General features: G+C 38.6%; 2 protein-coding genes across 2 annotated transcripts; both read right to left on the bottom strand.

The window, feature by feature from the left end:
• Positions 1–2,842: 2,842 nt before the first annotated feature.
• TM4SF18 (transmembrane 4 L six family member 18) lies at positions 2,843–7,217 on the bottom strand. Its single transcript, XM_058812204.1, has 5 exons — positions 6,876–7,217; positions 5,961–6,050; positions 5,181–5,323; positions 4,904–5,084; positions 2,843–4,501 (listed from the first exon to the last, which is right to left on the bottom strand). The coding sequence occupies exons 1-5, from the start codon at positions 7,050–7,052 to the stop codon at positions 4,487–4,489; spliced, it is 606 nt and encodes a 201-aa protein (XP_058668187.1). The 5' UTR covers positions 7,053–7,217; the 3' UTR covers positions 2,843–4,486.
• A 3,668-nt stretch (positions 7,218–10,885) lies between these two features.
• TM4SF1 (transmembrane 4 L six family member 1) lies at positions 10,886–16,129 on the bottom strand. The gene is made up of 5 exons (XM_058812382.1): positions 15,925–16,129; positions 14,078–14,167; positions 13,841–13,989; positions 12,272–12,452; positions 10,886–11,346 (listed from the first exon to the last, which is right to left on the bottom strand). The coding sequence occupies exons 1-5, from the start codon at positions 16,099–16,101 to the stop codon at positions 11,332–11,334; spliced, it is 612 nt and encodes a 203-aa protein (XP_058668365.1). The 5' UTR covers positions 16,102–16,129; the 3' UTR covers positions 10,886–11,331.
• Between the last annotated feature and the right edge of the window lie 2,564 nt (positions 16,130–18,693).

Below are 18,693 nucleotides of genomic sequence, written 5' to 3'. Positions count from 1 at the left end.
AACATGAAATAAAAACCACAGGATGGACACATGCAATTTCCTTTTATATGCTCCTATCTCTGCTACTCCCCATATCCTTAACTCCCCCTCCCTGCTCCTGTTTGCTTTTGTGAAAACAATAAAAACAATTGCACAATGTCTCTGTGTGTCAAGAGCAAACAAAAGATTCTGGTAACTTCATCAGTTCAGAAAAGCAAAGAAATTTTTTCTATTTCTGCCAACCGACAATCACACAAAATAGCATTCAGATTGTTGTAGACTGCAAATCTTGCCACTGAATTGAAAGCAGATTTAAATGGATTTACAGACTTGGGAATTCTTTAAAAATGTCATCTGTGCTCTGAGCACTGACACAATTATATTCATTCTAAACTAAAATTACAAGTTTCCATTGTATGACAACTTAAAATTATCTGTAATAAGCAGGATATCCTTTGCAGCTATTTTAATACTGAGCAGAAAAATTACGATTATTTTGGATAGAAGACTAATATTCAGAATATAACTAAAATATAGCAGTTTTACCTTAATGACATAAAAATCTAAGTCTCATTCACCAGGACTATGGTATAAGATAATTCACAAATTTTAATCACTATTCCTATCAGTCACTGTCAGAATATTTCATTTCTTCATATTTCTACACATCTGGATTAAATTAAGGATTCTACTTCTCTCTAAATGACAAAGCCAAAGCTGAGATTTTGAAATCTGCCCAAATCTATGATGAAATTCTGGAGTTTCACAGGTTGATGTCACATCATCAAAATTATTTCTGTAGGGATTTTTTTCCTTTGCCACAGATCAAGATAAGTAGAGCAGTGTAAAGATCAGCCTATTGGGGTTGCAAATATCCCAATTGTAAATTAGGTGAGGTAAAAATGAGAAAGCTTTTACCTCCTATTAAAATACTTTAATTCAAAGTCATTCCTTCATAAATCAGTTGTTCATGAGTATGTAGGTTTTTGATATATTTTTGTTCAGATTTCCATTTGATTGAGGAAGAGATAAAACAACACCAGCAATACCATTGAAATCTCCACATTTATTTGAGGGTAAAAGTATATGCTTTACTTTGCCTCACACCTCCAAATATTCTAAATTTCTCTTCCTTGATTTCCAAAAGAACTGAATGGTTTTTTAATGTAAAAATATAACAAAAACTTCTGACAATATTTTCCACTCCTGCTTTTAATCGCACCTCCCCCAAACTTTCAGATCATCTGTATGCCTAAACACACTCCTCTTATTTTATTCTTAAGGAGTTCAAAAGTACCTCAGTTTCTGAAGTCTCTATTATCTTCAGAAGGTGTCTGAAAAGCAGAAACTTCTCTCAGGACCTAAATAAAAAGACCCTATTTAATTCGTTAAATTATGGGTGTGCAGTTTGGTGTCATTAACGCTCCTTAATTGTTTTAAACCATAGTACCTAATTTCTCATATTGAGGATGCTGAAATACTCGGACTGTTTTTGAAATCCCCAAAATTGCATTGAAAAGATAAAGCAAATATTTTACTTCCAAAATTTTCCTTGAAAGAAAAGAATAAATAAACCCCCAAATGGAATATTCTGACAAAATGTCACATATATATTCATATTCATAAGATATGCATATCAAAGATATATATATCATTCATAAGATCACACAGCGAGGCTGAATCGAACCCCCACCATTTCACAATCCTTGCATTTGAATGATGTGTGTCTGTTGCCTGCTGCCCATGCTGCTGCTCTGGTTGCCTGTAAACCTCTGCAGTTAAACACCATTTAAAGAGCTGGTGCAGCTTCGTTTATCCTCTGCTGCTCCATGTGGAAAACCCCTCTATCCATAATGGGAACAATAAGGAAATTGTAGTTTTGCCAGAGTCACTTTTACCTGCACAGATATTAATATACCCTAAAATGCAAAGGTGTGGGTGGGGCTCCACGGTATTTTACTACAAAACTGAATGTCTGCTGTGATTTCCACCTGCAGTCTTTTAAATAAATGGCATTACTGTCCCAGACACAGAATCCTGACGCTCTGGCGAAACGCACTGGCTGCGGGGGACAAACAATGCTTCAACTCCTACTGCAGATTCAGCGCTAACTCCCCTCTGCCAGGAGCTCATGGACTCATTTCCGCAGCTTTCCTCCTCCTGTGCCTGGGGTGTTTCACGTGGGGATTTCAGCATTTTGTGCGCAGGAACTCTTGCGCAAAGAGGGGTTTCTGCACATTCCAGCGCGGTGCAAGCCTTGTTCTGGCCCTGGGGCCGCTTCTCCCGGTTGTGCAGCGAGGTCTGAGTTCTGCAGCTGCACGGTCACACTGCCTCAAGCACCACCTTCAGGATCATTGGTTACTCTAGATTTCCAGCCAGTTAATTAAAATCCTTTGCAGGAATCTTGGTTCTGCTACCAGAGACAGCTCATAGCACCGCTTTTTAAAGACAATATACTTAGGTTTGAATCAGGAATTAGATCAAGGTTAACTTTGCCTTACATCCAAAAGGCCTGTGTGAAACTGGCTGTTAAATTTGGAAATACAGCCCGCTGTTAGCCTTTAGTATTCTTAACAATTTCAAATCAATAAACTGCATCTTTAAAAGCAGAACCACCAAGTTGCAGCTGAGGCTGGTTATGGTAATGGAGATGCCAGATTCTGGATTATGGGTAAAAAGGGTTGCAGGATCAGGAAGCCAAACAAGAACTATATTACATGTCTCTTTATTTAATTTAAGCTCCAAAATTAAGAGATGTCTGTGATACAGTGGAAATGTAAATTCACCAGGCACAATCACACAAAAAATGATAAAGACAGATCCAGATTTTGTAGGCAAGAAATCAGCAAGATTCTCTGAGATGTTTGGTGGGAGTACAGGTTGCTTTTTAAGTTTTCTTTCTTTTCCTTCTGTTCACAAACAACATCCACAAATCCATAAAAATGCAGGATTATAATTTAAGATAAATGATATGTCACATATTTAAGTCTAAAGAAAAACAAGTGTGCAATGACACAGTCCTCATTTTATCATCATGCCTTTGTATCATGCATCCCTGACAATCCATGCCAGGTTGAACCATCTCCCAAAAGACTAGCCCCATTTTTAGATATTATTAATTACTTTATACTTCTTGCAACTTAAAAGAAACTAAGCAATTAAAATTTTAGATGCATTCTTGAAATCCTACAGGAAGAAATCAGCTATTCAAAACCATCTGACAAAGGAATATGAAGGCAAAAACTCAACATTGTCTTGAAACAGAACTAAATGACTGATATATTCTAATTTTTTCTAAATAATTTACCCAAAGCTGACACTTATTGTATGGTTTGCATTTCTAACAGTGTTTAGTATTTGATGACAATGTACCTGAGTTGCACTAGTTCTGATGTAATAGGCATACATGCATTATTGCAAGTCTGAAGTACATATTTCTCTTTCCTCTTAGGGCTCAGAAGAAAAAACTTTAAAAAACTCCCAAAACCACGAATGCTAAATACAGTCAAATGCTGGCCATGCAACTGCAAATGAGCCAGCTGTCCATTTCATTGTGAATCCCTGAATTTTCACTGAGAATGAAAAAATAATTCTCTGAGACAGTAAAAATACCTTTTAGCTGCTAATTTAAAACAGGTTATTCTTTTTCATTGGATCATCATTGTCAGGAATGTTAGCCTTTCATTGTAGCAAGGTCAGGATACTCGGAAGAATATTAATAAGCCAGCACTGGGTGCTCACAAGGTTCCCTCAAGTCCAATCATACCTGACTGAAAGAAAAAAAAAATTTCCTCTAAATGTAAAGTGAAAAGAAACCCAGTGCAGCTATTGAAATGTACCAATTAGTAGAGCTGAGTTCAGACCTGTGTGTCCAATAAGTCAATCAGGCCCAGGTGCCTTTTTTACCACAAAAAGACTTGATAGACTTTTTTTCAGTAATTGCTTTTTGCAGTTACAAACTTGTAAGGTGGAAGGATGAGGGTAGGCTCTGCCCACCTCCTTCCATGATTGCCATCATGCTCTGTCTGTAACTAAAATTCATTCATTTAGAAATCATGGCTTCACTCAATGCACTAACCCCTCTTGATGGTCAAATCCAGAATCCTGGCTTTGAACCAGGCCCTTTTGAAACCACAGTCATATGGTCTAAGCAATGACAAGGGAGTACAAAAGCAGTTCTACAGCATCCTCTTAAGAAAAAACAGTAAAGTAATTTCAATACAAAAGCAGTTCCATTATAGTAAAATATCCCTACTTTCACAACAAGTTGGAGGGTAAAAAAATTAAGTGTCCCTGCCAGGCTCAACAGGACAGGTGAAGAAGAATGTAGATGTCAGACAGTTCAAATAGACTTCATCCAAAACACAGAAGTTTGATGGATAGAAATTTAAGACGAGGGCAACATTTTTCTTTGTAGCACTCAAATCTACCGCTATGGATTACGGAGAGGCCATTTTTCTCTTTTTCTGGGGATGGGGGAGAAGCAGCAACAATTTCCTTGCCATTTTCAGAGAATTCCAGCCTGCAAGTAAAAACAAAAGTGCTAATCTTTCTCATCATTGCTGTGAAAGCCACACATTAGTAAGAATGTCTGTCAATTGAATGTTAGAACAAAGGTGTTCAGCAACCTCTGCTGACATAATAGTAATGGACTTGGCATCTACATAAATTTCCTAAACACTTTTGTTTCTTCTCAGTCCTAGTCTAAAAGGTCAGAGTGAGCAGCCACCAGCCTCTGTATACCACAAGAAATTAGTGGATGAATCAAAACAAACAAATGTATTATCAGTACATATTCTCTGGAAAAAATATGCTGTAGCATAGAGAATGCATAAATAAAAGGGTAGGTCTCCAACTGAGAGAAATTGCTGAAGCTACAGTGACAAGGAGATGCTGAATAAATAAACCTCAGATGTTCTGTTACCTGCACAAAAACAGAATAGGTCCCACAGAGTGTTCGTTTCAACTCAGCGGCTACTTTGAGAATACAGATGATCAACTGCAGTCCGCTGAGTGCAATCAAAATCGAGAGTAAAATAATATTCCACTCCACTATGTTAGCAGGTTCTGTGCACTTAGACCAGGCAGGGTAATCTGTGAGGTACCTATTAGAGAAACACCAGACTGAAGTAAGAAGAATGTTTCTGACTACTGATTTGGTAAACAACTTCTTCCAGAAGAGTTACACCAATGTTTCTTACCCCCCAGCAGTGTCTTTGAAAATATAATTCCATCCACTTGATGAATTGCAGAAAGGGCCTTGAATCAAATGCAGGGTAAAAATGATGCAACTGTATCCTGAGAAAGCAATTCCAAGCAGGGCTAGCACAATAGAAATAAAACTCTGAAGTAGAGAGAGAGAGAAGTATTACCTTGTGAGGATAGTGTCAACAGCAAATATGATCATTCAGTCTGTCTAGCTACTTCCTTGGGGCTGAATTTCACATTTGATTTTCCCAGTCTTCAAAACTCAGGAAGAAAAATAGCAGGTAAAGAATAGTAAGAATACGCATACAAAATTAAGATTAAGACAGAGTTTAAGACAGTTCTACAACTATAAGTTATATATTAATTGTGTGGGGTTTTTAAACTTCCCTTTTTGTAAAGTTGTTTCCCAAAATACAAGAGGAATGCAGCTGTGTATTAAATATGTCTGCATCCCAGAGTGTATTGAGTAATTTCTGAAATAAAACACTTCCAAATAATACAGGCAAAGGGATGCAGCTATTTAGCTGGTGTGCTTCGTTCTATGTTCTTATTTTATTTTACAAGGATTTGGGGAAATGTGTCTAATTTTTTTTAATCCTGTTTATGCGCCAGATGAAAGAAGCTACACTTTCTGTGACCTTGCAACCCAATTTAGAATCTTCTGTGAAAGGAAGTGAAAACAGAGCAGTGGAGAGGGCAGCAGGATGTGCAGGAGCAGGAAGGCGTTGGAAACAAATGCTAATGTGATGTACAGAAATAAAACACAGACTCACCCTGTAGGTTTTGTTACAGCTCTCACTCTGGCAGCACCGATAGAATACACTACACTCCAGTGTTATTAGAATTACTGCCAAAAGAAGGATCTGTAAGAGAACATCATAAGGTCAGTGAGATAACTGCAGATACTAAGCCAAAGTCTCCTTCACCTTTGGAAGGCAGGGACTGCATCTCCTCTGCTGTCTTGATATTTTAAAGCTGATCCATAGGACAGCACAATTACTCAAGGCATACATGGAACTGGAGGGATTTTAGTAGGCTGCTGGTGTACTTGTGTCTTGTACTTGAAAGACAAAGAGTACAGCCTCTACCATCACAGTAAAGTGCTATGACCTTGGGCACAGCCACACCAGTGAAGCTGAAATTATAAAACCAAGGTCACAAACAAAAGAATCAATACCAGTGAAAAGAAGGATATTTTATTGATACAAACACATCAGTTAAACGCCTTCTTGCTGACACAGGCGCACAAATCAGAGTGCTGCCTTCCTTACCAACACATTCACTCTAGAAAAAGTCAGTAAAGCAAACTTTTGATTACATTCACCTGGACTTTCATTTGTCTTTCAAGTTCATTTGGGTAAAAGAGCTCTAATTCAACCCCCACAGGTGATTAAATTAACATCGTGTTTGCCTCCATAATGCAAGCATAAATTACATATAAACAAAAGGACAGCAGAAAAAAACCCCAACACACCCTGCAATATCATTTGATATCATTTGCACTTAATAACATACATAACTTGTCATTCAGTATACTATTTTTTTCAGTTTGATTAAGTTTTCTGCCTGCAGTGGTTCTTGTTGAAGAAATCCATATGCTCTTTTTTTAAAGCAATTACATTACTGAAGAGTAATCCAACATTATTTGCAGTAGAATGCAATTCATTAAAAATTCACTGAGCACTTACCATCACACCTGAGAAACAGATGCCTTCAAAATACCACTCATGGTTGGGGAACTGGTAACTGGCAGCAGGCAGAGCTTTCCCGTTTGGAAAGTATAGGAGGACATTCACAACAATACTCCAAAGTGCAAGAGGTACCAGCAGGCAACTCAAACAGTTTCCACATGTCTCCAAAGCCATCTCTCAAGAACTCTTGAAGTTTTCTTCTTCTAAGCTAATAAAAGTTTACAACACCTTCAATATAAGATATATTTTGACCTCCCCAGCTTGATTCAGTAATTCATATTCACAGGAACCAGTGACTGGGGTGTGAGTCCAGGAACAGAAGTGCTTAACAGTTAGCAGAACAACAGATGAATATCACTGCGTAAACTCACTATCCTGTGTTAAAGATGGCTTTATGTAGTCATTTCCCTTTTAAAAGATCCTCCTTTGTGATATTCCAAATGAAATATGTCTAGGAGTCAGACTCAGGAAGGAACTTCAAAGCTGTCATTTCCTAGTGACTGCTCAAAAATGTCCTCCTCCCCACACACAAACTCAACATAGTTTGTGACAGAAGCAAGGTTTTTCAACCTTACTGCAGCATAGGGAAGGAGGCTGTAAGAAGATAAATATGCCCACTCTCTGTACAGAAGACCACACTTCGCCTTATACTACAGAGATTTATTAGGAGGACCCTAAGGGGGAACCAATGAGTTAATGACCTGCAGCAGCCGGCTGAGTCTGGGCCATCTTGCAGAGACGACAGAAGCCCAAATAACACTGGTTAGAAACTGCAAGGCAGACTTATTTTAACACTTTTAATCAATTACTCTTTCCCACAGCATTATGCGGCTCCAGTACTTTGCGAATTAAATCCTGCTATTTCTCCAATTGTTTCATTCTGTTCTTACCGCTGAGCTTGCACAGCTACAAGCCTGACCTATGTACATGTGACTTCTTGTGCAGGACAAAAGGTCTGGCTGTTGTTTTGAAATGCCTGCTGCTTGCAGAGTGCAAAGCCAAAGTCAGACAGCTTTCCCATAATCAATGTCATCATTCCCCAACCCCTGAGCACCTAAACACTATCCCAGTAACACAGAGCCAGGGCAGTTTGAACACTTGCAGCACAGCCTAAGCCTTCAGTCTTATGCCCCTGTGAGTCACCAGAAAAGTAACTCAAGAATGACCTTACGCTTTACAAAAAAAAAACACCAACAAAAAAAAAAAAAAAAAAAAAAAAAAAAAAAAAAAAAAAAAAAAACCAAAAAAAAAAAAAAAAAAAAAACAAAAAAAAAACACCAAAAAAAAAAAACCCAAAAAAACCTTACTCAAAAAACCAAAAAAAAAATCCCCCCAAAAACCCCCACCACAAAACAAATAAAAAAGGCACCTCTATCAAAAGCAGGAAGGCTGTTTTTAGAAGCAATGACATCCCAATGTATTTTCCTTGTGTTTCCTTGTGAGCTGTTTCAGGCTTGTCACACATGAGGCCCCTCTCATCCTCTCATAAAAGCTGTTTGGATTGCATGTTGTAACTAATTCCATACTATCGCTTAACATGAGATCATACAAGGAAATGGGCAGGGTGGTACTCACACAATTACACCATTCTTCTACCTGTTCTCTGCTGTGACTCTTTTCCTAGGAGGCTTCATTTTGAAGTCCTCACTCTTGATCTTCTCATATTTCCTGTTTTACTCTCTCACCACTACGGATACTTTTTTCAGGTCTCCCTCTAATCAGAATTAGTAGCAAACCTGCCTTTCCAGACTCATAGGCAGAGACAGAACTCATGTCATCAACACTATGTCACAGAGAGCACAGAAAACAGCTGCATAAAAATCATGCACATCCAGTCCCCATGAGTTTTTAGTACAGAACTTAAAGATCATATAATTGGCTGAAATATTTTCTTAAAAGCAAAGGCCAAGATTTGTAGCGAGCATCTTATTTTATAATCAAATTCAATGTCATTTCCATTATAACCTCTTCTGATTAGAAGCTAACTTGAGAAAGGATGACTGAAGCAGCATTTGTTCTGCAGTACAGCAGTCTGCTTCATGACTTTGCTTTTAAACTGAGCCCTGCAAAGCTCAGTGTGGTTATTTTTCTGGCACACAATGCCACTAGAACAGGAAACAACTACTTTATACTAAGAATTAAGCAAACCTGTAAGCTAGTTTCTCAAGCATCTTGCCAAGTGTTGCAAGCACTGCTTTTACATTGCTGTCATCATTCATGAATTGATTCCAAGCCTGTTACTGAAAATTCATGTTTACTCTGTGTGACTTTGCTGCCAGCTGATATGAATGCAACCTAAACCAATCACTTCTTCACAGTGTAACTGATAAAGCTCTCAAAACACTGTCTTATGCACCAGACAACAAAATAATCCAGCTGGCCATTTTTTACACAACAATGTAGAGAGTAATGCTGTGCATTAGGGCTACAGGAATCTATTGGTGCTGCATGCATTTGTGCTGAAGTTTTGGGTCTGAACACTAGCCTAATCGTTCTATATATTGGAATTCTATATATTGCAAAATTGTTTCAGTTCTTTAACTTATTGTGTCTACCAGAAGAACAAATAACCATTATGCAAGAATAAAGGCAAAAATCCTTAAGTTGCATGGTAATTATACATTATTCCATTGAGAACTTTCTTTTCCATTTTCTCTTCTTCCACACTCCATTTAAACTTGCAGATATTTTTTTTTCAGAACTGTATCTTCACGCACACAGACACTGTATCACACAGCTGCAAGGAATTTTGTGTGTATACATATGTGCATGCACATATTCTCCTTCCTCCCTCCCATAGCAGGACAGGACAGGGATAGACACTACAAAGAAATGGCATTAAATGGCATCAAAGTCCCTCAATTACCTCTATGTATTTAGAGTAATCCAATATTATGTATTTAGGTATGAATAAACAGTCTTGCAAAATTCAGGTATCCTGAGATTCTAGATACAAACTCTTTTCATATGAGAATTCTTTTGCTGATGTAGATGTACGTAGACAATTTTGCTTTCACAGTTCACTTCTTTTTTTCAGGTATGTATTTGTACAGGGCAGACTTAACTGCGCAGACAGCCTGAGATACACCTGAAGTTTCTGGCTGTCTTTAAGGACCACCCTCCTCGTAGCCTAAGGATGCACTGACACCCACTGGAACTTCTTTTTATCCCATGAATAGAAACTAACTTGCTTGTTTTCAAAGACAGTATGAGCAGCTAAATTCCAAAACTGAGCCTCATTCCTTTGAAATAAAGAGCACATAACATTTTGGTTTTCACTTGAAGAATGCCATTGCCAGCAGCAACGCTACCATGCTGGCTTTGCCAGCAATGCTGTCGGTAGCACATTATTCAGATGTACTTGTGGTGGAACATTCACTCTAATGTGCAACAAACTATATTTCAGAGGTTCTTACCCAGGACCTTACAGTAATGCCTTCAGGCTGATAACTGGTAAAGTCAGGTATTTCAGATTAATCTGTCTTTACTGACCTGAATTTGGACTGCATTCCTTGAGCGCTGTGAGGCCTGAGGGTAGCTGAGGCACAAAACAAGAGTCATGCCCACATCTTGTTTTATCTCAGGCCTGAGATGGAGCAATCAGGAGGTGCTAAGCTGGGCTCAGGTGTGCCAGGACCCCTCAGCCCCCTGGCTGAGACCTGCCAGCCCTGACCCAGCACTGAGCCTCCACACCTGCTGTTGTATCTGACCCAGAGCTGTTGGTGAACCCTTATTGAGGAACAAACACCTGTTTCAGTTCAATGAGCCAAACCAAGCAAGAAAGCAGTTCCTACTCTGGCAGAGCCTGCTGGAGAGGATAAACAGGTTATAACCTGACTGCATTAAATCCATGTTCTCAGGCCACCACTGTCCTTTACTCCAAGACCAGGCAAGCAGTGTTTCAGCATGGGCAGGGAAGGAATCACTGACACCTCCTGGGTATTTTTAATACAAATCTTTATTTGTGAAATACAGGGGAAGTTCAGAAAAATCCTTAAAAGCCCTCAGTCATCCACATTTTACTGCTGCTTTGGTTTTGGTCCAGCTAACCAAAACCTTTTATCCAGGCCAGGCTGGATTTGGTTTGGGTTCATTCCAAGATTGGAATGAAAGAGCAACTTTATTGGGAAAACAGGACAAAGTACAGAGCTGTTGTGCCAGTAGAAAGAGAAAAATAAATAAAGTCACTTTAGTGACATGTTTTAAGGCAGTTACCGGTACCAAGATGAAATGAACCAAAGATATTCAGGATACATTTACTTTCGGTTCAGGCAGGTTAGTGGAAAACCTGCATATGACTCCAACAGCAAAGGCCCCAAGTCAGTTAAATTCATGGCAACAGCACAGTTTGACAACAATGTGTATTTCAGTTTGCCTGGAATATTTAAAAAAAAATACACTGTATATTCATTACAGCACACACATGCACCGATGTCAATACATGGTGAGGTTTCTAGCAAACATATGTCTGTGGAGAGGAACAAAAAGAAAGAAACATATTAATGGAAACAGTGCTAATATTGTATCCAACTAAAAATGCAAAAATTAACCTGAGCACATTTAGAAAACCATAGCATAGCTCTTCTATACTGGAGTTAGAGCAAGGTAGACAGGGGGAAGAAAGCAGCAATAGCTTTGAAAGAGCCCCAGCACTCAACTGTGTCAATTGAAAATGTGAAATACATGCTTACCTATAGTGTGTGATATAAATTATATCTGGTTCATGCTTTAAACCATGGTTTTTCCAACGCTAGCACTCTGATACTAATTTTGGAATATGTTCAAACTATTTAACAAGGCTTTAAAGAAAGTTGGAGAAAATTTCCTTTCCTCACTCACAACAAAAAATCCACCTTCCAAAACTTTTCAGATCTGTCTGCAGATTTTATTAGTTATTTGCAATTTAATTCTTTCTCTTATCTTACTTCCACTATGCAAGGCCAGGATGCTGCAGTTTTCATTATTTGCAGCATATTGTCAGTAGCTTATGAGCTGCTGTGGACAAAAGCCAAGGCTAATACAATAGAGCTAGAACAAGCACCACAAAATACCACAATGGTTTAGGCAAAGACCACAAACGCCAGGAGATCTGTATCTCAGTTATATCACCTACGAAGTGTGATGACTGCATGTGTCATCAGACAGACAAAAGCCGTCTAGCTCCCAGCTTTTAGGCAGATTAACATTACTGTGACAGTTGAGGAATCAACTGAAAGCATGTGATCAAACACTACCTGAGAATTCCAATCACAGCAGGGCTATAGGAACTGCTATACAGAGAATTATTGCTTAAGAATACCTATAAAGTAACTGCTGAGTAAAACTCCACAGTAGTACAAGTAACAAGTTACATGTTCATCTGAGAAGCATGGGTATATCTGCAAACTACTTACCTCCTCATGACTGCAGCACAACCCACACAGTCCTCCAAGAATGCCATTGATTATCTGTATGAAGCACAGAATGAATTCTATTCCTCCCAAAACAAGCAGGATGGAAAAGAGGGTGACGTTCCACTGCACGATGTTTTGAGGTTCCTGACATTCAGACCACTTGTTATACTCAAACAAGTACCTGTACACAGCAATTAAAAGCATATTAACATTGTGTGAGAGTAGGACACTTACCATATACTATAACCAAATTATGTCTAGCCTGTAACTGCATTGAGGCTATTCACTCTATGGAGTCCTAATAGGCTAGGTTCCCTTAGAAATAGATTCCTAAGGGAATAGAAAAAGCAATGGTTTACTCCATGCAAGGTTTCTTTGGTTTAGGAAGATGTTGAAATATCAACCACACATTTTTGCTAAGTCTTAATTTCTTTTTTAAAAAAATAAAGGTATAAAGGCAGGTTAGGGTTTCCTATCGCTGGTTAAAGTGAGGCATAAACTCAAGTAAGTTGAAAGAGCAAAGGTTTTTCTCAAAACAATCACATGAGCTTTGCAAGATTGGGCTTTTTTTCTAAAGACAGCAATCATTGATCTGAGGCAAATGGGTCACTTTCTCTCCTGTGTCACTGTCCTTGGGCCCTCATATGCTTACTTGGATGAGCCAAACACAGAAAAATTTGGTGAGGTACTGCAGTATTTCAGCTGTTACTGCTCACTCACACCTTGAGAACGACAACACTTGCCTTCAGCAAGGACCTAAACTAGTTCTTCTACACTCAGTCACAGTCAGAAAGATGAAGAAAGAGGAATGATACAAGTGAAATACAAGATATACAAGAGATACAAGTGAAATATAAAATTCAAACTCTGCTGCAAAGAGCTTTATGTGACTTCTTAGTACTCCAACTGTCTCTAGTCTGGCATCAGCCATAAAATGTTGCTAGATACACCCTTGAGGTTGCCAGCCATACAGCCACTTTAAATGCCCACCATGATATGAACCACATCAGAATTTATGTGCATTAATGGAGAATAGCACACTGAGACTTTTTTTGCAGGAAACTAACCCTTAATTAAGGTTAGTTAGGAGCTTCTTGCCCTCTCTGCCCTGCAGTGTACAAAGATTCTTATAAATCTTCTCAAGTTTCATTGATGAGATTCTATGCCATTGTCACTAATGTGGGCATTGTGCCACTTTATGCTGGTGCAAAGCAGCTTCAGAAGCAAATTTGACAAAACAGACTCTTACAAATGATAAGACAAATATCTTAACAACTTCTATTCCTAGTTTGTAAATCCTTCAAAGTCCTAAAGCTTTATATTTTGTTAGAGATGTTCCTGGACATGAACAGTATATGATTATAGATTTAATCACCTATTTTTTTTTATGGCTTTGATTTTATACTCTAGCAGCAAGGATAACTGATGCCATTTGTTAAGTTTGAATTGGGAAGGATAGAGTTATGAATAGATTTTGGTATATGGTTACTGAACATTGCTGAAAGGTACTGGAATAAAGCCCATGTGTACATTGGCAAGAGATAACATCCTCATGAACAGACGACTCACCCTCCAGAGGAGTCAGTGAAAGGATAGATCCAGTTTCTTTCTGGGTGGGTAAGACAATACGGTCCTTGAGACAAGCCCAGCGCTGAAATGATTATACAGTACCCAGAGCCAAGGATCCCAACAAGGGCGGCCAGAACTGAGGACAGCATCTGCAGAGCAGACATAAACACGAACTTTCAGCACAGCCATGGCCTTGTCTTTGGGATTACCTGGGCTGGGATGTACAGGCTCACTTACCGCGCAGCTCTTTCCACAGCCCTCATGGCCCAAGCACCCACAGCAGTCGTCATCGTGAAGCCCAATGAACACTGCAGCTGGAATGAGTACCTGGGTATGGAGCAAAAAACCCACACTGTTCCTTTTGGTTGCACAGAGAGGGCAGATATAATACAGCACTCAAACTGCATTCATTTATGTTGCTTCTTGGCAGTAAGCTGTACAGGTCATTCCGCTTCACTCCTATTTAACACAGTAGGCATCTCACTACTGACATCACCAACGCCAGGACACGTACACTTCTATTGCCACTGTGGCAATATTGCACTTAAGCACAGAAAGAAACTGTTGGGGTGTTGCTGCATTTAAAGTATTTCAGCTTTAAAATTTTCTCTTTTCATTAAACGCTGTATTTGCAAATGAAATGCTTTGCAAAAAAAAAAAAAGGCATTAGCTTTATTCCAATGAGGACTACAAAATAAAGTTATTTGAAAAACAGCTGCTGCTAATATACTTGTTACTTAAGAGCAATCATCATTACCTGTGTGAAAAACCAGTCTGACTACAGTAGAAAGTCTAATAAAATTTTGCTCAGTTCAGACAAATATCTTATTATAGACATCTACTTTTTTCCAAAATTTCACAACCAGTTCCCAGTGACAGAAATGCAAAGTAACAAAGCAGAAGCTATCCATGAAAAGCATAAACCATCCAGAGTTTTTAGCATAAAATCAAGAATGAACTGAAGGAGCTGAATGAACAAGAAGGAGCTGATTAAAAAGAGGATCCTCCCACCAGCAATAATAGCACTTAACAGTGTCCACTTAAGACTCTACACCCAAGAGTACTCTGGTAAAAAAATAAAGAAATGGTAGAGAGTTATTTGAAAATGCCACAGACTTACTTAACATGAGACTAGAATAATAACTATCCTGTTGAACAGACTCATACTTGTCAACCCTTACTCAAACCCAATGCTGAGCCTCAATGCTTCAAGTCCAGAAGAAGTTGTACAAGCGCACTGCAGGAGAAGTTCCACTGGTTCCATTTGTATTATCCTGTGTGTAAAGCCCAGTCTTTGCAAACCCCACTCTAGGTCCCAATGGGACTGTAATACAGCTGTAAGCACCTCTCACAACACAAAACACCTTAGCATGCAATTGTTTTCAACCTGTGATTTGCAGACACCTTGAGACCATAAAATCATAGAGTCTTAAGAATTGGAAGGGACCTATAACCTATTTCTAAGAGGACTTGTAAAAGAAGATGAAAAAGGAAGCCTGGAGTTAGAGGTCTTAAATATGCTGCAGTGTGATCCACAAAACTGAAAAGATAGAAAATAAGAACTTCAGCTTAATGACATCCTATAATAAACACACTCAGTCCTTGCACCCTGTTACTCAAATGCAAAGCTTTGACAACTACCACTCAATTCCTCTGAATAAACAGCTAAGTCAGAGAAATACTTGTCAGCATGTCAGATAATAGAAATTAAGGAATTATATCTAAATGCTCATTATTTAGGGACATTTAAAAGGAAAGTAGTTCAATAATATAACAAAAATTTAAGATTTAACCCTTTATGCTAACTGTGACTTGCTGAGAGGCTTGGATTCACTTTTGCATTTGGATTCTGTGCCCCTGACCCTATGATTTTTTAGCTTTAAAATGATATAATATTGTAGATAACAAAATCAATAATAATTAATTATAACTATGGGATAATATAGCTCTTTTTTATATATACAACTACAGAGACACCTGTTGACAAAGATATTTGATGAATAAATTCAGGTAACCAGTAGAGAAAGAGCAGTACCAAGTACCTCCAAAATAAATTTGAAAGAAGCCACTAGGTTATTACTTACCAGAAAGCCTCCACCTAGAATGCCGTGAAGGCACTCCACATATTTGCTGAGGTGATGCTCTGAAGCAAATCTTGTTTCACCATTGGGAAAATAAAGTAAAGTGTTGGCCACAATGCAGAGGAGGGCAAGGATGAGCAACTTATAACCAACACATCTAGCACACCTTCCAAAACACATATTTTCAACTTTAAAAATCCTCCTTAACTTGTCCAATTCAACCTATCTCACAATTGTCCACACCTAAAAGAAGATCAGTGTTATTCTCACCTCCTTAAATACCAGGGGTTACCCAGCTACCTAGATGACGTTTATAACCCTTCCTAACCACCATTCTCAATTGCAGAGTGAGAGGGCAGGGATGGCAGAACACCACCGCCCTTTTAAAATGCATTAATTGTAGATTAACCAAATGCAATGAAGGAAATATTGAATACTAGGTGATTTCACACAAACATATGATGCTTGGAATAATCACTGGTGAACATGATTAGATGTGAACAACAGGCTTAAACCACAACACAAGTTCTGTTAGGAACTGAAGGAAAGATGTTTTGTTTTCTTTGTTAGAAGCAGCTTTGAATTTTAGGTTTATAGGCTGATTCAGAACAACCTGAAGCCAGGGAGAGACTTGGCTGACTTCAACAGCATTGAGTCAGAGTTTTGGGTATAAACAGAAAAAGCTCTACAGCAATGAGAAGTATGTAGAGCAACCTCTGACTTTGCTATCCTGTTGACGGAACAACAGAAAACCCCACCAGGAGGTTTGAAAACAAATAAAAGGAACAGGTAAGCTTCTTAGGATTGTTCTTATTCTTTCCATTATAAGACAAGCTGATTTTAGATTAACAATCAATTAGTAAATGGTTTGGTAACAGCTAAACCAAGCAAACACTCATGAAAAATACTGCTTAAAAAAAGGATTATAAAAGAGAGTCCTTGCACTGAAATACCATGTATAGAACACACACAAAAAGAAAAATGCCAAGAAAGAAACAGATTATATCCAAGGTTTCCAAATGGTGTTTTATGTACCAGTAACATTAATTTCCATAGTAAATAGAGACACAAAGTGCACTATAAAAATTAAGATCTTTTCTCTTTTCCCTCTTGCAAATTTTTCTAAAATAGCCCAGAGTCTTTTTCTTCAGACACAGCTCAACACAAAGGTGTGAGCTGCCATGCCCACTGCCCTCACATGACAGGAGGTAACGAAAATGCACAGGCCCAAACTAGATCCAGGTGGTGCTGCTGCTGCCATCATCACAGTACAATGCATTTCTCATTGCAAAACCAGAAGCTAGACAAATGGAGTTTGGGAATGTACAGGATATTAGAAGACTATAATGAAACTTTAAAAAAAACGTTCAGGTTTCTTTTTTGAAGGTGGAGTGGGGTGTGTTTAATAGCTAAATAACATGGTATACACAAGCCCAAGTCAAAACCATGGTATTCTTGCAAGAGATGTGTGCAAAAATAAAAGGTGGGGGGTGAAGCAGGGGAAGAGAGCAGGCTGGTGCAGCTGTGGCTTTGTGATGTAACTTCTCCGGGTATTGTAGATGCTGGCCTTGGAGACTTCCTTCATTATGAGAAATATCCTCCAATTGTACAAACATAGGCTGGCCATTATTGTGTGCTTCACCGCTAATGACTAAAACAACCCTAAACATTATTCTGCAAGTTTCCTCTGCAGAAGAAGACAGACGCTCAACTGAAAACTTCCTTTATTTTGTTGGGCTAAAAGCCCAAACCATTCCTTCCCCAAAACTCACCACCCAATACTCTTCCCCTCGCCTCAACAACCACACCAACATATCACCTGTGGGACATGGATTTAAAACCCTAGCCCTAGTCATACATTTGAAAACTTGTAAATTTGTTCTATTTACAACTTAAATAATGGTTTTCTAAATACTTCATTTAAAAAAAAAAAGTCATCAAGAACATCCTGTATTTAAAATCAATTCTATATTTAAAATATCTTCCAATGACCTTGAAAACAGAAGAAAGAAAGAAAGAAAGAAAGAAAGAAAGAAAGAAAGAAAGAAAGAAAGAAAGAAAGAAAGCATGGTATTTGATGCAAATACAATTTTTTTACATTGAAAGATCTGATCAGGTGTGAATCAAGGGGGCTTCACTAGTGCCACTGCCATTTGGACACCCTATGATACAGCTTCCACCAGAAAGTCTAACCAGAATATAACTTTTCTTTGCAGAATTTCTGGTGGTCGCACCCACCATCAGAAAAAGGTTAATGGAGGAAAGTGACTCTCATGGAAGCACTGACAGGATGTGGTAACTGTATGGCATCTGCAGGTGAAACACAGCAAAGGAAATAATGGCATGGGCTTCACAGACTCATTTGGAAAGACTGGGCAACATAACATATGTATTTACACAGGTTAATAATTCCCACTTGTATTCTCTTTTAAGCTGTTCTCCTTTGGTCTTTTAGCGTTTACTAGGTTGCTGCTCACGGAGGCCAGTGATGGCTCAGACAATTGTTGGCAACACGGTGGGAATGTGTGGTCACCTGTTGGCCAAACTAAGGGCAGGGTCTTGGCCAGCTGTGCAGACAGAGCTCCTGGTGACCTTAGGACAGCTCCAACTCCCTTTGACCCATCAATGCTGCTCTCCATTTCTCAATGTTCAAATGGTGCATTACCCATGTTTTCCAGTAATCATTCACAAAAAACACTGTGATGCAGCTGTAATTGTCCTCACCACCTCTTAAGCTTATGTTGGTTGACAAACTCGACCTGGATAGTCACA

Source organism: Ammospiza caudacuta, chromosome 11 (genome assembly GCF_027887145.1).
Source record: "Ammospiza caudacuta isolate bAmmCau1 chromosome 11, bAmmCau1.pri, whole genome shotgun sequence".
NCBI classification, from domain to species: Eukaryota; Metazoa; Chordata; class Aves; order Passeriformes; family Passerellidae; genus Ammospiza; species Ammospiza caudacuta.
This window is presented reverse-complemented; position numbering and strand designations above follow the sequence as displayed.